The 21,499-nt window shown below is 37.5% G+C and overlaps 3 protein-coding genes across 3 annotated transcripts; 1 reads left to right on the forward strand and 2 right to left on the reverse strand.

The window, feature by feature from the left end:
* The first annotated feature begins 837 nt into the window (after positions 1–837).
* LOC107848003 lies at positions 838–6,465 on the forward strand. The gene is made up of 4 exons (XM_016692651.2): positions 838–1,080; positions 3,213–3,339; positions 5,245–5,373; positions 6,184–6,465. The coding sequence occupies exons 1-4, from the start codon at positions 869–871 to the stop codon at positions 6,289–6,291; spliced, it is 576 nt and encodes a 191-aa protein (XP_016548137.1). The 5' UTR covers positions 838–868; the 3' UTR covers positions 6,292–6,465.
* On the reverse strand, positions 6,335–7,621 carry LOC107848002 (lysine-rich arabinogalactan protein 19). Its single transcript, XM_016692650.2, has 2 exons — positions 6,757–7,621; positions 6,335–6,638 (listed from the first exon to the last, which is right to left on the reverse strand). The coding sequence occupies exons 1-2, from the start codon at positions 7,492–7,494 to the stop codon at positions 6,546–6,548; spliced, it is 831 nt and encodes a 276-aa protein (XP_016548136.1). The 5' UTR covers positions 7,495–7,621; the 3' UTR covers positions 6,335–6,545.
* Positions 7,622–10,154: 2,533 nt separating this feature from the next.
* Positions 10,155–20,674, reverse strand: LOC107847472 (tRNA(adenine(34)) deaminase, chloroplastic). Its single transcript, XM_016691743.2, has 4 exons — positions 17,034–20,674; positions 16,862–16,949; positions 16,057–16,184; positions 10,155–10,617 (listed from the first exon to the last, which is right to left on the reverse strand). Exons 1-4 carry the CDS (start codon positions 20,450–20,452, stop codon positions 10,344–10,346), a joined length of 3,909 nt encoding a protein of 1,302 aa, XP_016547229.2. The 5' UTR covers positions 20,453–20,674; the 3' UTR covers positions 10,155–10,343.
* Between the last annotated feature and the right edge of the window lie 825 nt (positions 20,675–21,499).

Here is a 21,499-nt window from a genome sequence, read left to right on the forward strand (position 1 = left end):
GTGATACAATCACAATCAAGTGCACGTTTGCATTAATAAGTTTCTCATTTCCCAAGAATGGAATATAATCATGCCTTAAGCGTATCAAATTATGATAGTTACTACAAGAGCAAATTGAGGCATACATATAATTTATTGCTACCACATTCAATTCAAGGAATGAAGCATATTTAATGGGATATGTTTCACCGAATATTCATTATTTTGCTTTAGCCATCATAATATCATCAATATGATGTATTGAGATTCAAATTCAATATTTGATCCATATAAAGACATCTTAGGCATGAATCGTTGGGACTTGAACCCAACATATTATCATCTTTTTTTATAATATTGTTCTTGAGAAATAATTTTAAAATATAAATAGTTCCAAACCAATTATTTTTCCTCAAATCCAACAATAATTATATCATTAATAGAAAAATACAAATAACATAAGCATTACTAACCTTGACCTTTAGATTTATAATCTCACCTTGTTTTATAAAATATAAAGAAAAAATAACAAGAATAAATAGAGAGAAGAGGGAGATTTTTTTTATTTCTCTTCATGGATGAGAGATCGTAAGATTGTAAATACAATGAACAAAATTCTTCTATTTATAGAAAAAATTTACTCTTAGTGTGAGTAAAAGACAGATGGTTCAAATCTAATACATATCAAATAGATTTTGACAGACATTTACTATACATTTGTAACAATTTCGAATTTCTCAAAAATACATTATTTTTGAAATATTCATGTATATTTAGTGATATTTTTGAAGAATTAGAACAACATATAAAAAAAAAAAAAAAAGTAAGTATATTTTATTGATACAAACTGGAGGAAAAGTAATTGAACCTAAAAATAGAATATGAAAACATGAATGAATATAGAACTTTTATCAATTGTTATTTGCATAGAGCACCTTGGTTCTTGATTCTTCCTTCCATGGCTATTTCCACAGCAGGAAACAGCAAAATCTTTTATAGTTTCAATAATTGCAGCTCTTCCTTCAAAACCCATGTGTCCATTTGTTCTATTAACTTCTCCTTGATACCCAATTCCTATCATTACTCCATCAAATCCACAAGGTAAGTTACAATTTTCATTCTTTTTCTTTCATGGGGTTTGTCTTTTTTGATTCCCAGTTTGTTGTTTGGTATAAAAATGTTAACTTTATTGGACTTTATTGGTTACCTGTTTTAAGAAAATGAACTTTTAGTATGTAGATTTGAGTAGTGGAAGTGGAAGCGGAAAGTATCCCGTGAAATTAGTCGAGGTATGAACACGGTTTTCAAGAAAAAGAAAGAGTTAAATAGTGGAAGAAAGGGGTTCCCATTAAGCAGAATGGTGCAGGCTGCAGCTCACCGAGGACATGATTCTAGATAGGAAGGTGTGGAGGCACGAACTAGGATAGAAGGGTAATATATAGGAGTGGAGTCCTAATACTGCACTTGTAGTTTCTTGTTCTTCGAGGATATGATTCTAGATAGGAAAAGGTGTGGAGGCACGAACTAGGACGGAAGGGTAGTATGTAGGAGTGGAGTCCTAATACTGCTCTTGTAGTTTCTTGTTCTTCGAGGATATGATTCTAGATAGGAAAAGGTGTGGAGGAACGAACTAGGACAGAAGGGTAGTATGTAGGAGTGGAGTCCTAATACTGCTCTTGTAGTTTCTTGTTCTTCGAGGATATGATTCTCGATAGGAAAAGGTGTGGAGGCACGAACTAGGACGGAAGGGTAGTATATAGGAGTGGAGTCCTAGTACTGCTCTTGTAATTTCTTGTTCTTCGTGGACATGATTCCAGATAGGAAGGTGTGGAGGCACGAACTAGGATAGAAGGGTAGGATATAGGAGTGGAGTCCTTGTACTGCTCTTGTAGTTTCTTGTTCTTCGATTTTAGTTACTATCTATTGGTTTGTGTAGTTCGATTATAGTATTATTTTGTTGTAATACTGTTATGTTATTATCCGTTGTTTTTGTTACTATCTGTCCTCTCTTGTATTACCATTACATCTTTTTCTAGATTGTTTTTGTCTTGAACCGAGGGTCTATCAGAAACAGCCTCACAGCCTCTCGACCTCACCTCTGAATTAAATATAAGGTCTGCGTACACTCTACCCTTCCCATGCCCCACTTTGTGAGACTACATTGGGTATGTTGTTGTTGGATATAGAGGATTCATATTTCAACCTGAACTAGTTTGAGATTGAGGCATATTTTCTTGTTTTCTTTTTTTGATTCCCCAGTCCAGTTTGTTGTTTGGCACAAAAATCTTAAATGTACTGGTTATCTAAAAAAAAATTGAATTTTAATATGTAGAGTTGAATAGTGGAACTCAAGAGTTACCTAGTACCTGGTGTTGGTGGGAGGTGCCATGTATCTGGGGAATTAGTCGAGGTGTGCACATATCAAGAACAAAAGGAGTTTAAGTAGTGGATTTTAGAGTTACCTAGTGGGAGGTGGCAGGTATCAGGTGGAATCAATCGAGGTGTGCGGAGATCAAGAAACAAAAGAGTTTTAGTGGAAGTTAGATTTACCTAGTGGGACGTGGCAGGTATTCCGTGGAATTAGTTGAGGTGCACAATCAAGAAAAAAAGAGTTGAGTAGTGGAATAAATGGGTTCACATTAGGCGGAATGGATCCATAGAGGATTCATATAGCTGACCTCAACTAGTGTGAGATTGAGGCGTACTAGTTGATATTGTTGTATTATGTTGAACACGGTAAAATTGAGAAGTTGAATGGATATAGATGATTTGTATAACCTACCCCAACTTGGGGCTGAGCCGGGATCTTTATTTTATGAGTTCTGAATCATAATCATTTTTACTTACCGGGTTTTGGATGAATTATTTGTACATATTAAATGAAAATCTTAACTCAAATCCAGAGTTTGAGCGAAAGTTACTTTGGTTCTATTGAACCTGTAACTATCATTGTGGCTCCGCTCCTGCCCCAAGTATAGTAGTAGTAACTGTTGTACTATGTAAAACCTAGTTAAGCTGAGTAGTGGGATGAAACGGATCCAACTGGAGCTAAATGTCTATGAGGATATGTATAGCGAACTCCAACTAGTTTGTGATTGAAGCATAATTGGCCACTGAAACCCAGAGCCAGCTTCTTCATGTGTATGTGCGTCTCTAAGCTCGTTGTCATACTAGTTAGAATGCATGAGGATTATGTTGGTTAAAACACTATTTATGTTATTTTTATGTAACAGGTCTATAAATGGGAAGAGAGCATCAGAACATTTGTTCCGGGTTCCAACTATTTTCTGTGTAGTGGAAGATACAAATGAAACACGTCCTGAATCTATCAAATCGTCTGCTTCAAGTGATTCTACGAAGGTAGTTTTTTCCGTTCTTTGCATGCATTGTGAACTTTTGCCTAACGATTTTGGATATCTAGACCACCAGCTGGGAGAAATCGTTGTCACCCTGAGCCTCTAGAATCTAGACATTTTCGTACTTCCTAGTAGTGAGAGCACCAATTAGTTAGATGCAGATACTTTGATGGGATTTAAAGTTGAGACGTATTTGTCTCCACACCTTAATTGGTTAAAGCAACCCTTGGTTTATGAATTGCACTTTCTGTTGGTTAGTTTTCTGTAATGTTAAGTTTCCCCTTCCTCTTTTACTAGACTTTTATGGAAAGATTGGCTCTTGATGGGTGGTTGTCAGTTATCACCTTGACTCGATACCCTTTTTTTCTTCAGCAAAGAGTTACTAACTTCAGTTGGAAGATCTGACATTTACATCCTTATTTAGTGAAGAATGGGGGACTGACTAAATGTTGTAATTTGCAATTACAAGAAAAAAGAATTTCTAATTGCTCTTTGGACACTCAAGTATCATTTTTTTCCTGGCCAAGAGAATCATGACAAAAATCTCCTTTAGCTGCCTTCTCCTGAGGAAACAAACCATGCTCTTTGCTCTCACAACAGAATATGGAAATAAGTAAGAACTCTGTCAGTTCAACTTGCCTGTAAAACGTGCACCAAACCATACCCGTAACATAAGGAAGACAAAAAATGAAAGTTAGGCGACATAATGGGAGGAAAGCAAATACCTGTGCAAGAAAAGGAAGAACAAACAGAAATTGAATGGATGCTTCATGCCTTACTATAGAGTACTAGAATTGTATAGGTGTGAAAGAAATTTTATAGTGGTAGAAAGATTGTAGTATCCGACTTAGGGAGCAGAGTACACAAGGAAATGAAAAGAAGGAAAACTATCTTGACGATGGAAGCTTCTGATTGGGAAAGCTCACCTTCATTAGTTTTTCCTTATTGGCATTTTCCTCTCAGCTTTCCCTCTAAATCTCTCTTTACATCATAGCAGCAAATCTTTCTATTAATCACTTCTGTGGTACTTGTGCATCTCTATCACCCCCACAGAGCTAACACATTCTCTGAATCACAGTACGAAGTTTTCTTCCCCGTAGATAATTAGTTTCTTTTTATTTTTTTGGTGGTGGGGGGGGAGGTCCCACACCAAGTTGGTGTGAAAAGTATGTCGCTTTCTTTGTTGGTTTCAGTTGCTTTCCTTTTCGCGTGCATGTAATGTTTTTCTCGGAATTAGAATATCTTTTCTGAAAAATCAGAATAAGTTCTTTGTATCAATTTTCTAATAGGAAGAGGGAGTTGAAACGAAGTACATTTGAGACCCTCTGATGTTATATAGGTTGGATTGGGATATGTTTAATTCATTCATGTTAAGTAGGTTGCAATGATTTGATTTGTAGCTAATTGACGTGTAACCAAGGTTCAATTGCTCTATATTTGACATAGGAAAACCAACTTTTAAATATTCATTTCCTTAATCGTTGGGATAAAATTCACTGAAGGGTAAACATAGTCCCAACTATATTTCAATTGGTAATGAAGGTGAAATATTTTGTGTTGATCTGTTTATGAAAATTTAACTTTTAAACTCAAAGATGCAGAACAAATATGGCCTTTACCCGGAAAGAAGCTCATTTCTTTAGTCCCTTCATATAACCAAAATTTTAAATCTAAATCTGTCAAAAAAAAGGCAAAATATTTCTGCTGAGAAAAGGTTAAAAGCAAATTGTCGGTGATCTTAGAATATGTTGTTTCCGTTTCTATTCTTTGTTCTTTTTTGTTTCTTCTTTACCTCTTACAATTGGTATTGTTGTGTTTATTAACTTTTCAATTGTCCTAGTTCAGTTTCCTTTTTGAATTTCGTGACATTTTCTTGGTGTATTCTTAATGAGTGGCTGCCTTCTTGCAGGAACCAGCTTTTAACTTGAACCTACCGAGAAGAAGTCTATTAGCAACATTCACATGTAATGCTTGTGGTGTTCGATCTCAAAAACTCATAAACAGATTAGCATATGAAAGAGGCACTGTGTTTATACAGGTACTTCAGGTTGAGCATAGTGGTGCTGTCACGCCTTTGATAATTGCAAAACAAAACTAATTTTCTTATGAGATACCAAAGTCAAAAAATGTCTCTTAATTTATTTTCACTAAGACATTTTATACTGGAAGTGTAAACCATTGAAGGTACTGACGGGTAATCACTTGTATTATACTGTGCTGTCATTTGTTCTCCTCAATTTGAACTATCTTTCTTAAAGCTTTTAGCTAAAAATATAAGTTTTCAGGTATTGGTGCGCTCAATTGTGGGGGACATATAGGATCTTTTAACTTTACCTTACTACAAGAATCGCATTTTTCCATAATGTGGACAAGTTAATCATGTATTTTGGTTTGAGTAAACTTAAGTTTGATCACTGTTCAGAACCAATCATACCCATCATTTGTCTATTTTGTGCTGCTCGCATCTTATTCTAATCCCTTTAAACGTCCTACTCCTTGAGTGTGAGAAAACTTCTAAAAAAGGGCGGTGACAACTTTTGGTAACACCGTGTTTGCTTTCCTGCAAGCAGGAAAGTAAAGGGGGACTCTTAAATATTAACCTACTTAGCCTATTCAGCGCATTGCTTTATTGTTCCTCATCTTGGTATTCTCTGAGGCATTAACTTTGGTTTCTATTACAAACAAACAGTATTTGACTGCTTACTGTCTCGACCATGGTTTGCTTGAGTTATAAGAGTTTTTCGTATCATTTGCATAGCTGTCTTATTTGCCTCTGATTTCTTTAACTTTTCTATCACTAAAGAATATTTGAATCAACTGCCTTGTCAACTGAAGACTCTCCTTTCAGTGTTCTGGCTGCTCTCAGTATCACAAATTGGTCGACAACCTCGGACTTGTGGTCGAGTACAACTTCAAGGATGAAATTAGTATGGATCTAGATGCTGATCAAGATTGACTGAAGCTTATGCATTATATAACGGTAGGCTATAGCAAGAGAGTAATAGTACTGATTGTGCCATTCTGTAGGTGAAAGAAAATCAATTACATTCACGTAAATCTCTGGATGAAAAGAATATCAATGATATTACAACAATAACAATCATACTCCACATTATTTTTTCTCTAAACATATAAATAGTCCCATCTCATTTCAAAACTTTCTTTCTGGTAATGCAACATATAGCTTCTCGTGTAACGTCTGTGGGAATCTCAGATTATGATGGCCAAAAGAATAGTCATCGCCAAACCAGCATTCGTCCACATTCTAGATGTGCTTCCTTGCAGTAAGATCGTTGCTCCATTCTGCAGTCGAGTAAGAGAGAGTAAGTGAATTTATCATATTAGAGTTGTTCCTGTCTCTGTAATAAGTTATTTTGGAAGAATTACAGTTTCCAGACTGGAAAAGCGATGGAAACATTACCAAATTCAAACTAGGTGATGGTGCTGGTGTCACATCCACAGAATCTTGGACGGTTGGTGGTGCTGGGGGGCTGGGCACAGTCGGTGCAGGTGCTGGCGCGTGATGGTGCTTATGCCTGTGCCTCCTTTTCTTGTGCTTGCCATGAGCTGGTACTGGTGCGGGTGGTAACTCTGGTGCTGCTACTGGTGATACCACAGCCGGTGGAGGGGCTGGTGGTTGAATGACTGGTGCCGGTGCTGGTGCTGGTGGTGCCTTAGGCGGAGACACTGGTGGTGGTACAGGTGCTGGCGATGGTGGCTTTTGTGCTGGTGCTGGGGCTATCTGTGGTGGAGGAGAAACTGGAGCAGGTGGTGGTGTTGCTGGTGGAGTTGGTGGAGGTTGTGGTGGTGGGGTCGTTGGAGCAGAAACGGGGGCAACTTTAGGCGGAGGTACTGTTGGAGGTGGTGCTGAAGTTGCTGGTGGTTGTGATGGTGCAACAGGCGTAGTGGAAGGTGGGGGTGATGCTGCAACGGGTGTGGTAGTAGGTGAAGGCGTTGTCGTTGGTGGAGGTGAAGCTGCAACAGGTGTGGTAGTAGGTGGAGGCGTCGTGGAAGTTGGGGGTGATGCTGCAACAGGTGTGGTAGTAGGTGGAGGAGTCGTGGTTGGTGTAGCCGGTGATGCTGCTGGTGCTTGCGCATTAGCCATCACTAGCCAAATGCAAAAGCAACTAGAAAGGTAAACCAACTTAGAAGAAGCCATTTTGTGCAGGATTTTGATTGTCAAGAGCTATCTACTTATATACATCAACAATATTATTGTAACTTCTAAAAAAGAATAAAGAGTTTGGTGGACATGTTTTGAGGGGAAACTTAGTTTTATGTGAATGCTACAGCAAGTCTCATCAACAACAAACAAAAACATGCCTCGCGAAATCCCATAAGTGGGGTCTGGGGAGGACCCGGTGCTCGAGTACAACATATTAAGAAAACAAAGCAACTAATAAGGGAACAGTAAATCTCATATTTTAGCTAGATTTGGCAACAAAAATGTGCGTAATGTCTAGTATGTTTCTGCATTACAAGATTTTACAATACATGGGAAAGTTTAGTACTGGTCATCAAATGCTATCAGTTACCAATACAAGCCTAAAAGACCATTTAGGTCATGATTTTTAGTTAGCCTATTATTTTCAGTCACCACATTGTTATAAGTGATCTAATTATGTATAGTAAATAATACTTTTAATGCACCAAATGTAGGTGACTTGGTGGTTCATTTATAGCTTGTGTTGGGATCCTCTCATAGCTCAATTAAGTGAAATTTACTTCTTTCTTTTTTTTTTTAATTATGAGTTTTTTGGTAGGAAGCGTTTTATCCTCTTTGATGAGCTTACTCGACACTCATATCCAGTGTAATTTCACAAGTGGGATTTGGAACAGCTTACGCAGACCTTATCCCTATCTCGTAGAAACGGAGAGTTTGTTCTGATATACTCTCGACTTAGATAAGAGACATTATCAACCAGTTTGAAAAAGGAAATACATGAACGAAAAACCGTTATAACCAACAACAACAACATACCCAGTATATTCCCACAAAGTGACATTATCAACCAGTTTGAAAAAGGAAATACATGAACGAAAAACCGTTATAACCAACAACAACAACATACCCAGTATATTCCCACAAAGTTGGGTCTGGGGGAGGGTAAGGGTATGCAGTCCATACCGCTACCAAAAAGAAAAAAAAAAAAAACTTTTACTATGTATCATAGCAAAGAAACACTGTACAAGAAGATTAGTAAAGTGTTTTCCTCTATTTTTAGCAAGTTTTTTCTTCCATGAAAAGCAAAGCAAAGTATGATAATACCAAATGTCATAATGGTGATCAATTTTACATTTGTTGTGGGGAAATGATTTATGGGATGCTTATTACTTGGCAATACAGCAAAGGTAAAGTGGTTATATATTTTAAGTATGTTTATTTATTGTTTATTATTATTAATCATACACATGGCAAATTAAATTACTAAATAAACCAATGAAAACACAATGAGGGATGATTATGATACTAGAGTTTAAGGTTTACCAAATACCACCAACTTTTCTTGATTTTGATTTGACACTTGAGCTATGCTTGGTACATAGTCTCAATCAAAAAAAGAAAAAAAATTACCTTCCATTCAATTTGATTGTCTAGTTTTAACTTGATACAAAATTTAAAAAGATCAGTTCGGTGTACTCAAGCTCCCACTATGTGCGGGGTCGAGGAAGGGTCAGACGACAAATGGTCTATTGTACCAATGGCGGAGCCGGAAATTTGACGAAGAGTGAGTAAATTTTCTTCTCATTTGCGTTAAGGGTGTGCAAAATTAAATATACACTCATAATAGCTAACATTTAGCCTATATATATGACATAATTTTCTGACGAAGGGTGTGCACTTGACCACCCTTAGATATAGGTTGTTCCGCCCATGTATTGTACGTAGCCTCATCTTACATTTTTGCAAGGGTTGTTTCCACTGCTTGAACCAGTGATCTCCTGATCACACGACAACAACTTTACGGGTTACTCCAAGCTCTCCTTCATTGATACGGAGTTTAAGAAAGTTAAAAAAAAAAAAAATTGAAATTCTTATCTACCAAAATGTCATTTATTCTTGTTGTCTTAAACATGTCATTCTTTTCAAAATAAACTAACACGAAAAGTAAGACGAACAAATTGAAACGGAGTATCGAACAGGTTGCTTTCTTTATTTCATGTCATTCAACTATAAATGTGACAATTTCCAAACTATTAAGCTATAGCTCTTTCAATGAACCTTTTATGTCCTAAGTTTTATAATTAGTGTGTATTTTCAGATTATCACAAAGATTTGAAATTAATCAATCAAAATAAGCCATAAGATTTCCATTTCAAAACACAATATTATTTATTAATAACTTGGTAGGTGAGAAGATAATACCTAAATGGTGAATTATTAGCTAACCGTATTCGATGTTTACACTAAGTTAATTTAACTTGTGATGGTTAAATTATTTAATAAAGTGAAACAATACATTAATTAAACATGATTAAATTAAAAAAAAAATAAAAAGCTCATGTACAAATACATGTCCTACTTCTATCGTATACATATGTAACGATTATACGAGTTGATTTCGTAGATGGTCACTCAAGATATATTGAACTTTTATCAACCTAACATTAGCATCTTAGTAACCATAGCACCTTAAAACAATTTAATTACCATCCTGTTTCTTTACAATCTGTTGTAAAGTTTAGACATATTGATATCTGTTTCACCTCCCTTTTCACTTGTGCCGAGGATTTATCGAAAATAACCTTTCCATTTTTTACGAGGTAGTGACAACATCTGCGTACAAAGCTAGTTGCAATCAGACTACAACTCTAATCTGGAAGGGCAATAAATTTGCAGATTACTTCAGACGTTAAAAGAACATCAGCTGTTAATAGGATACCGCGAAAAAGAGCATGTCAGAGAGTTAGCTCAACTACCCATAATCACCGCCTTCCTGCTCAAGGCATCCGCTACCACGTTATAAAATACAATTTTGCAGAAAATATGAAGTCCAGAAACAAGAATCACAGGCAGAACATCATATGAAACGCGTCATGAATCTTGCTGAGGAATTTCGGTTGGTGTCTTGAAATGGGAAGACATGAAGGTGGTGGTGGAGATTCCGACTTCTTTTCCTTCTTCTTCCGCCTTAGTTGAAAGAACTGCTGCATAGCATCTGCACAATCCGGTGCCAACACTCCACGCCGGATTGTTATGTTAGGGTGGAAAGGATGAACTGGAGCAGGAGGCTTATCTGTTGGTTCCAAGCTCCTTTCTCCATCTCCATCAGGGAAAAGCCTGAAACATTATGAATAACAAAGCCTTTATCCCGAAAACCAAAATAAGTAGTTTCTTGTGGAGCAAACTCCGCGAACTACAGTGGTGTATGCAGAATTTTTCATAAGCGATGTCAGCATTTGAAAAAACAAACAAACGAAAAAACAACTATAATGACAGACGGTGTCATTTTTTATATTTATATCCGCTATTTTGATTTTTAAAAAAATCAATGAAGCGGCGTCGAGTGACATACCAGAGGCAAGGTGTGTCCACCCTTGGCGAGCAACATGAATGATTAATCACGTACATGTCGAGCAAAGGTAGCAAGATGGGAGGTACAATTTGATCACATAGAGATATCAGTGTTCAACTTCGTTTCATGCTAGGGAAGCAGCAGAAGAATAAGACAACAACAACATACCCAGTGTATTCCGACATACTGGGGTGTGGGGAGGGTAACATGTACGCAGTCCATACCACTATCTTTGAAGAAGTAGAGAGGTTGTTTCTGATAGACCACCCGGCTCAGGACAAAAGACAGTAAACGAATGAGCAGAGAATAAGAAATAAGTAATAATGAATGGCGAAATACAGGAGAGGAACCACAATAGGTACTCATGTTAAGGTCAATACTTTTGTGGGTACACAACAACCACAACATACCCAGTGTAATCCCACCAAGTGAGGGTAGAGTGTACGCAGACCTTACCCTTACCTTGGGGGTAGAGAGGCTGTTTCCAAACTTTTGTAGCTAGAGTAAGATAAATTTAGTAGCTACAAGAGAAATATTTCAGCTGACGAGTTGGAACGAACAAGCAATAAAGACATCAGGCATCATGTACAGGCACGAAAAAAGACAATATCAAAGCACAAATTGCAAGCAGCATGAATTAAAGAGAGAGGTGAGTTCGTCTACAGCAAGCTATAGAAGAACTTGAGAATAAGGTTAAAAAGAATACAGATCGCTAAGAAGGGAGGAACTATTTTTGGAGAATGACAGAATAACTAGATTTTAAGATTTTTGTTTCAACAAGGCAACCAGGTTGTTGAGACCAAATTATCTGAATTATATTCTCATCTACAGCAGTTATGTAGATGCTAGACCAAATGAAAGTGATTTTATAAATAAGCAATTACGTATTTGGATAGAACTTAGAAGTGCTGAAACTATTAAAAAGTAATTGATGTATTTGGTTAAAAAAAGCTGATAAGTTGTTCTTTCGTTAGAACGACTAAAGTACCTAAAAGTTTTGCAAGATATTATAAATCTAAAAGTACCCACATAAAAAAAGGAGGAACAACGGATACGAGGTGAAGAGTTTTGTTCTGCGAAAGATAATTTGAGAACTAAAAGAAAAAATTAAGAATAAAATAGTAAAATTTTGGTCAAACCGAAAGTGCTTATAAGCTGAAAAGTCAGAAGTTGGGGATGACAAGCTTATGGCGTTTGACTGAATTAGGATTATAAGCACTTGACGTATGAGCACATTGGTGTTTACCAAACACGTAAATAAGCTAAAACGTGCTGATAACTGAAAAGCCAATACACCATCTATGTTGATGTGAGGCAGGTGAGAAACATCAAGAATATCTCTATTATATATTTTCAGCTAGCCAGTCTAACTAGTATTCCCTTTGTCCCAAAGAGAACGTCACCTTACTATAATTTGAAACAATTTAACTTTGAAATTTCCTTTTTGCCTTTAATGAAATGATTTACAACCACACAAATATATAAGGATTTTTTTAGACCACAAGTTTCATAAGTCTTTTCTTTTTTTCTTAAATACCATGCCAAGTCAAACGGTGCCACATAAAATGGGACGGAGGGAGTATTTTCATTCCGAAACTACAAGCTCTACACTAGGATTCCTGATCATCTTTTCATCAATTGAAATAACTTGACGTTCAGACCGGAACATTCAGACATCTCAGGAGGGAGATCCTCTTTCTCCTTTCCTTTTCATTCTTGCCATGGAGGGTTACAACAGCATAATGAGAGTGGCTATTAAAAACCAGTGGATAAGAGGTTTCAAGGTGGGAAATCTTGCAGGGGAAGAGATGCAGATTTGTCATCTACTCTATGCAGATGACACAGTCATTTTCTGTGAAGCCAAGGCAGACCAAATTGCCTTCATTAGAATGTCACTAGTGGTTTTTGAAGCAGTTTCTGGTTTGACAGTAAATTGGAGAAAGAGCAGCTTTTTTCCTATAAATGAAGTTCCTCAATTGCAAAGTCTGGCAAACATTTTAGGGTGTAAAGTGGAGCAGCTTCCCACCACCTACTTAGGAATGCCTTTGGAGCACAAACACAAGGAGCTAGAAATATGGGATGGCATCATTGAGAAGATTGAGAAAAAATTGGCTAATTGGAAAGCTCAATACATTTCTTTAGGGGGGAGAGTGACCCTGATAAATTCAGTACTAGACTCACTGCCTACTTATGTAATGTCTTTATTTCCCATCCCAGCTAAAGTTGAAGATAGACTTGACACGCTGAGAAGAGATTTTTTGTGGTTGGGCAACAAAGAAGGAAAGGGCCTGCACTTAGTCAAATGGCAGAATGTACAGTTACACACAAGCAGTCTGGTGGCCTTGGTATCAGAAATTTGAGGTTACAAAACAAAAGTCTTCTTTCAAAATGGTTATGGAGGTTCACTACCGAGACACACGCTTTGTGGAGGGAGGTGATAGTATGTAAATATGGTTTGGAAGGGAATTGGTGCTCCAACTCAGTGAACAACACCCACGGTGTCTCAGTGTGGAGAACAATTAGGAATTTATGGCCTGACCTATCCAGAAACATTGCTTACAAGGAGGGATCTGGCACTAAAACCTTGTTTTGGAGGGAGAATTGGATAGGAAATGTGACATTGATAGAAATGTTTCCAGATCCTTTCTCTTTGAGCACTAACAGAGAAGAGACAGTGGCTAAAGTTTGGTCACAGCAGGGATGGAACATTGCTTTCAGAAGATTCCTTAATGATTGGGAGATTGAGAAAGTTGTTGAGCTACTTAAAGTCTTGCATGGATGCACAGGGCTATCAGAAGAGGAAGACTCTATCAAATGGAGGCACAATAGAGATGGGATGCTCTCAGTTAATAGATTATACACAAGGGAAGTGAAGGAGCTACAAGGTTGCAAGAGAGGGCCTGGAAAAAGATCTGGAAGACCAAGATACAAACCAAGATAAAGTGTTTCCCTTGGTTGGTGGCCAGGAGGGCTTGTTCTACGCATGAGAGATTGAAAAAGAAAGGATTCCAGATTGTATCTTGGTGTTCTCTTTGTAATGAGGTAGAGGAGACTAACAGCCACCTGTTTCTACATTGCAAAGTGACAACAAAATTGTGGAACCTATTTCTGGGTGCTACACAGGCAGAATGGATCATGCCAGAACATACATCAGACCTCCTGAGTTGCTAGATCAGAAGAGGAGGGAGCAAAACTCAAAAGAAGTGGTGGAACATAATACCATCATGCACTTGGTGGTCTATTTGGAAGGCAAGAAACAACAGGTGCTTCGAAAACAAGGCTAATCCAATTGAGAAAGTCAAATGGTTATGTATGTCTACCTTTTATTTCTGGTGTAAAGAAGAAGGATTAGAAGAAGATGCACAAATTAGAGAATTTATAGAATCCTGTAATCTATTTTATTTTCTGGGTTTTTGCTGTGAAACAATTTTTTGGAGGTCTCCAGCATAATCCTCAATGCTGATGAATACAACATTACCTTTATCAAAAAAAAAAAAGAATAAACAGAACATTACTTACACCATTCTGCATATTTGACTAGTGACGTAGAGTACTTTTATGGTAACTTGAGAGATGCTTAGCAGCATGTCTAGGAGAGAGAACAAAGTTTAACTGCATGACTTTGAGAAAGTAAGAAAAAGATTGAGGATAATACATCAGGGAGAAACATGGACTCACTCAGAAGTCTTTTAGGACAAACATCCTAAGTTGGTGTCACAATTATACACTTGAATACTAAAGAATAAAAAAATCTGACTTCCATATCCATACTTATCCACTATTCCTTCCTGAACATGACTGACGACTAAAGAGGCTTTTGATTTGACGGATAAGGATACGTAGTCCTAGTATAAAATTTTGTATTACTTATCTAGCATTGGGTTCTCACAATAAAGTCAGCATGAAACTCTGCATTGCATGTATAATATCGGCATAGCTAATTCAATATCTGGTTTCAGGTATTAAACTCCGCATCACTTAACTAAACTTCATTACTAGTTCGTAGAGTTTAATATCATATCAAGACATCGAATTATTAATATTGGTATAACTTGTTTTTTCAGAAGTTCTAATACTACTAATGGTACAATAATCTATGCATTATTTTACGTAGAATAGAATGTGAAGAGATAGAAGTGTCTTTAAAGTAGGCAATATCTGTAACCCCTGAATTATTGTTCATCACCAAATAACAAACCGCTCATAGTAATTCACCACATAACAATCATTATTATTATTAAGCATATAAAAGTTCCTTGTATTGCAGCCCCAGAGGAACTAAACCGTAAACCCAATGACCCCTAAAAAGTTTGAAAGTTGAGACTTCTTGAGAATCAATACAACTTCCTTTTAAATGACACCGGTATCCTGGCCAACTTGCACATACCTCAACTATTCCACTAGGTACCTGCTACCTCCCACCAATATAGGTACCGAGTAACTTTACCCGCTAACACTTAGGTAGATGAAAAGAAATTACTTAGTGTTGTTTGCCTCCACTGGGATTTGAACCCGAAACCTCATGATTGTCCTTCCATTGCATGGACCACCAATCCATACCCTTGGTGCTCTTGAGAACCAATAAAAACTTCCAACTCCACATTTTGAATTTTATTCTTTAGCTAGAGAAAATAAGAATCAATCTCAACTGTTGTAATGTTTCCGAAAAGCTGTAAAAAAGATAAATTATTGTAGATGCTAGACCATGAAACTAGAAAACTATTACAGCATGGGCAAACATAGAAAACTGTAAATATTCATCATATCTATAGCAAACTATTGTACTAAGAAAAAGCAAAAATATTGCTGTTTAATTTGAGCCCTTGACTAAGAAATCCTAAGATTGAGAAATACGAATATCATTTAGAATTGTAATTTTTGAAGGTTCAGAAAGTTAACACGTGAAACAACAAAGATTTCTAGTGGGATATAATCTCAAGTATGCATCCATTTTCTGAAAGATCCCGCCTTTCTAATTTTGGTGTATCTAATAAGATTTGTTTGCTGCTGTGGGTGTCTGAGGAAAAGGTTCCTACGGTGTGTTGCTAGTTCCAAACAGGAATCATTTCAAAGATTTTTATATTACAACCTAAAAACTACCTGTTTCATTTCTTACTTTTCAAGGACCTACCAGAGTAGATGATAAACACTTACTGACAACTGTTTAAGCTATCAAATGAACAAATATATATGATCTTGCTTACCTAATCCAGCTGCCATCAGCCCCTAGGAGCTTATTCGGAGCTCCCCATACAACAGTATCAATTCTAGCTTGAAGTATTGCTCCAGCACACATAGGACACGGCTCAAGTGTTACATAAAGTGTGGTATCCTGTAGGAAAAAAAGAATCAGAAGTTATACCAAAAGAAGGGATCTAAAACCTTGCTGGATTAGCATTAGATTTATTGATCAAGGAAAAGTTTGATGTTCAGGAAAAGAATATCCAACGGTGGCAATTGAATCATGTATGGTATCAAAAAAGAAAAGAAGCCAAAGCATGCAAAGAAAAGACAAAAGAGTATTACGATAACCATAAGTTGAAATCTACTTATCATACTCAACTCATACTTTCCCCATGTACATCACATTTAACAAAATATTACTAGTAATTATTGAATATCTGGCTAATACAATTCTTTCCACACCTTGCCAATGCTAGTTTCTTCAAGAAAAAGAAACGTTTGATCTAGTATAAAGGAGAAAAGAGGAAGTGTTAAGGATAGTAGAGGTTGCTGCCAAATTAGGAAATTGGCTACTAAAGAGTAGCTGAAAGCATTCACCTATTTTTAGTGTCGAAGTACAGACAATTTTGATAGTGCTTCTTCCCATTTTCCTACCTATAACAGTACATGTTATGTGACAAATTATATTCCATAAAATAGAATTACCCCATGCTGTGTAAGAATCACATTGTGCTAGTGCTAATTGAAGTCTCAAGTACAGTGGCCATAAAAATAGGAGGAATCTTAACTTAATCTTTAAGAGAGTATAAAAGGGTAAAGAACTACCGAAAGTCTCCATGACCGAAGTGTGCTTGAAGCCTCACGTATGCACAGCATTTCTGCATGAGCAGTAGAGTCGCGCAGTTCTTCTACACTGAAACATATATAATTACGTGAAAACCAAAGTCTAAGAAGGGGGGAAAGGAAATAGGAAAAAGCATAAGCTACCATGACTTACAGGTTGCATCCGCGAGCAACTATTCTTCCATCATGGACCAGCACAGCCCCAACAGGTACTTCCCAATTGTCAGCAGCCTTTTTGGCTTCCCTTAGTGCTTCCCTCATAAACATTTCATCAATTTTCCGCTGATCGTTTTCAAGCTTGAATGCTTCTTCCCACTCATCAAACCTGTCTTTTACAAATTGATCAGACCTTTGAAACTTTCCAAGTCTCACTTCAGCATCTTTAACCTTAGACCCCGACACCTCACCGGAGACAGTGGAAACTGCTTGCCCTTTGCTACTGCTGGATGGAACAGCTTGGCCAACTTCTGCTATTTCTTCTACAATGGGTGAGGTTCTCACTGGGACTGAAGAAATCGGAAGCCTCCCTTCTGGGACAATTGCACTAGAGCTACCTTGCAAGTTTTCCCCAGTAGTGACTTCAGAAGAAGGCAATGGAATAGTATTGGATGGTGAACTGCTCTGTAAAATAATTGGAGAAGATGATGTTCCCACTAATGTGAGGTTCATTTGTTCCCTTGGGCTTGATGAGCTGGATGTTTCTCCCGGACTATGAGAGCGAACCATTTTCTGCCGATTCCAGTCTAAAGATGCAGATTCTCGGCTCAACCTTCTGACTTTTTTGGCACTCTCATTACTATTATCCTCGGCTTCATGACCAGAAAACCACGTTTCGCTACTTGTGGATCGATTAGATGAGCTCCTTCGACCAGATTTAGAGGTCAAAGTATCGCGATCAGAACGAGACCTCCATCGCAAATGAACGATATCTCCAATAATATTCCACAAGGACCTACCACTTCTCTGGACAATAATTGTTTTGTCTTTGTCTGAATCCTCTGATACTTGTGTCTCAATAGGTTCCTGGACAGAGGGCTCAGTTACATCCCACATTTCATCTGAAGGTCCCTTAGCCCCTAAAACCAAAGAGGATTGCCTTGTTTCATGCTCATTTGATTGAGAATCACCACAACCATGTTGGCCTACAACTTTTTGAGTATGCTGCTCTCCCTCGCTAATTAACTTTGTCTCAGAGGTCTTTTCCTCCTTCAGAATCTCAGAGTTTGAAATCTCATGCTTGACCTTCTCTACAAATTCGTCAACATACTGAGTCGAGGATTTCTGCAATCGAGCAGCTGAACCAATTGCATCTTCATGGGATGTGAAATCCGAAGACAGACCAATAACCTCATCCCTTCTAGCTTCACCGAGTGTTTTGCACTGAGGTTGTGGAGGTCTATCTGCGGTAAGTTCGTGTTGTAGTGAAAAACCCCTTTGATAGCCTGAATCAGAAACTTCTTGAGTTGAAAACCCAGCCTGTGACTCAATAATTGATGAGCGTCCTGATAATACTTGGGAAGATGCTTTCACCTCTCTTTCGTTTGCCTGTGTTACTTCAACTCTGCTAGTGTCACTAGAATGAGTAGTTGAGGTACTCGACGCACCTACTAGAGTTTTCTTCTCATGTGATTCCATTACTGATTTTGTGCTTCTGGCATCTCTTATTCTGGCTTGGGAGGAGTGCTCTTTCAGTTCTACTGATGACTTGTTGAGAAGGTTAGCATAATCTTCCTGGTTCTTCATCCTTGTCTCAGATTTCCTATGTAAACCATGAGTTCTTTTTTCGTCCGCCTTAGTTGATTGTTCAGCCTTTTCTCTCAACTCAACTAACTCAGTGATCTGACTAGAGTGGTGGTGCTCGTTTGACACCTTCTTCCTGAGTTCAGTATCAGAGACTCCCTGAATGGCTGATTCCGTCCTAATGTCATTTTTCTGGATATTAGACTCTTGATTGAGCCTACGAGATCTTCTCCTATATTCATCTTCCCTTATGATGCTCCTGATTTTCTTACTATATTCTTCTCTAGCTTGCTGAATTTGACGCAGAGCCTCCTCGGAGGTTTCTTTTGTTTCATGATAAGATTTTGTTGTGCTATAATCAGTTTTAGATCTAAGGTCTTGACTCTCAGATGTATCAACAAATTGTTTATACTTTATATTTGTATTAGATTGTGCTGCTTGCCCATGTTGTCCAGCTGTTTTCCCCTCGAACTTTGTAATAGAAGCTGATTCTTGTTTTACATCATCATATCTCGTGGAGGAACCAGAAACATGTTCAGAACTACTTCCATGAATTTGAGATATCCTCGATTGCCTCTGCATTGATTCCTTTCTTGATGCAATCTCCTCAACTGATATGTCAGTAAGCCTCTTCTCTGACTTCTTTCTCCAGTCACCAGTCGTCGCACTATACAATCCCATTGCAGAATCATCCTTCCGTGATATAACCCCTTGTTTAGCAGTGTAATTCCGATCTCTTTCCTCCACTGCAACGCTTTCACTCCTTAAATCTCCTCCATGCTTCCCTGACGATTCTTCTTCAAAGTGTTCATCCTCAACCTGCGTTTCACTGTCATAATCAAGGTCATTTGTTGAAGAAGCAGAATAGTACGACGAACAGCTGGATCCATCTTTCCTCAGTCGCTGCCTGTGTTCCTCCCTTCTTGAAAAACTTCCCCTCCCTTCTTCTCTTGTCCTTTCATCGTGATTTTCCCTCAACAAGGAAGCTCTTTCTTCCTCTGTATGCCTTGTTCCTCGATTCTCTCTCCTTAACGTCTCCACCTCCTCTTCTTCTCTTGCTCCATTTCTATGACTCTCCCTCAACAACGAAACTTTTTCTTCCTCCTTACGGTTTGTCCTTCGACTCCCTCTCCTTAATAACGACGCCCTCTCTTCTTCCCTTCTCTTATCCTCCTTTCTTGACGGAATCACCTCATATTCATACGTATACTTCAACGTACTCCCCATATCACCCGATTCATCCCTTTTCTTCTTACCAACACAATTCATCCCACCCCCGTTTTTCCTCTTCTCCGCGTCTATCCTCTTATACGACCTCCTATTCCTCTCTTTCACACCAAACAACTCCTCATCCACATCCTTACTCAACAAACTAAGCATAACCTCCGCCTCATCAAACTCCGAAAACACATCACTCTCTTCACCCCCTTCCTCATACACCAAACACCTATACCTCCTCCCCCTTCTACTACCCCCCTCATTTTCCTTAAAAGAACAAACTTTTTCATAACTACACTCTTTACCAACATCAAAAGCATGAAATCTTGAATTATAATTTCTATCTAAACCACCAAAGATCAGTTTTTTACATTGAATTAAACTAGATTGTCTCAAACCATACAAGGAACTAGAGCAAATTGGCACTTTATACAACATAGTACTACTACTAGCATTATTTGAACAACAAGAACAACATGATGATAATGAGGAAGAATACGCAAAAGGGTGCCTAAAAAATCTATCATTTAAGCAATATGAGTTATCATAATATGAAAATGAAGATGACCCTTTACACTTTAGTGTAAGAGCTGAACTTACACAAGTGTTGTACATGGCTTAAACTGAAAAAAAAGACTGTACCTTTGATGGAAAAAATGTGTTGTTCTTTCAAAATTTTGTTGGGTTTGGAGAATTATAATAGAGTTGGATCAAGATTCAAGATTGAACAACAGAGAGAGATAAGGATTTTTGTTACAAGAAAAAAAACAGCATAGACACAGGTATGGAATCTTGGGGTGGGGGTGGGGTGGAGTGGAGTGGAGTGGTTGGAAGAGCGGGGCGGGAAGGGGGGGGGGGGGTGGGTGGGGGGGGGGGGGGGGGTATTTTCCATGAGCTATTGGTAATCGTTGAGGGTAATTAGGATATATGACTCAATATATTTAGGAGTAAATTTTTGTTGTTATTTTATTTCGAAAATATGTTACTATATTTGAATATGGAGAAAATTTAGCTATTAAGTTTCTTTAATTTTTTAATTAACAAAATGGTCTACTTCTATTTTCTCATCTACGATCTGTCCATATATAAATCGGATTGCTAATGGATCTGTCGGATTGATAATTAATCTGTCCATATATAGATCAGATCGATAATGAATCTATCGGATTGATAATCTATTTGTCCATATATAGGTCAAATCGATAATGGATCTGTCGAATTGATAATAGATCTGTTCATATATAGATCGGATTGATAATATATTTGTCTCTATATAGGTCAAATCGATAATGGATCTGTCGAATTGATAATCAATCTGTCCATATATAGGCCGGATCGATAATTGATCTGTCGGATTAATAATCGATCTGTCTCTATATAGGTCGGATCGATAATCGATCTGTCGAAACGACAATTAATTTGTCGAATCAATAATCGATTTGTCTATATATCGGTCGGATAGATAATAGATTTGTCTCGAAAATGGGTCATTTCCCAAAAAATAAAAATAAAATCGTAGTCTATCTAATTAAAAAGAAGACTTGAAAAGACCATTTAACAAAAGATCCCTTGAATATGTGCGGAACTATAAAAAGGGTCGTTTGGCACTAAGCTCTCGTTAAGCAATAAATTAGTGAAAGAATTGAATCACAAAAATTTATT

Source organism: Capsicum annuum, chromosome 11, assembly GCF_002878395.1.
Source record: "Capsicum annuum cultivar UCD-10X-F1 chromosome 11, UCD10Xv1.1, whole genome shotgun sequence".
NCBI classification, from domain to species: domain Eukaryota; kingdom Viridiplantae; phylum Streptophyta; class Magnoliopsida; order Solanales; family Solanaceae; genus Capsicum; species Capsicum annuum.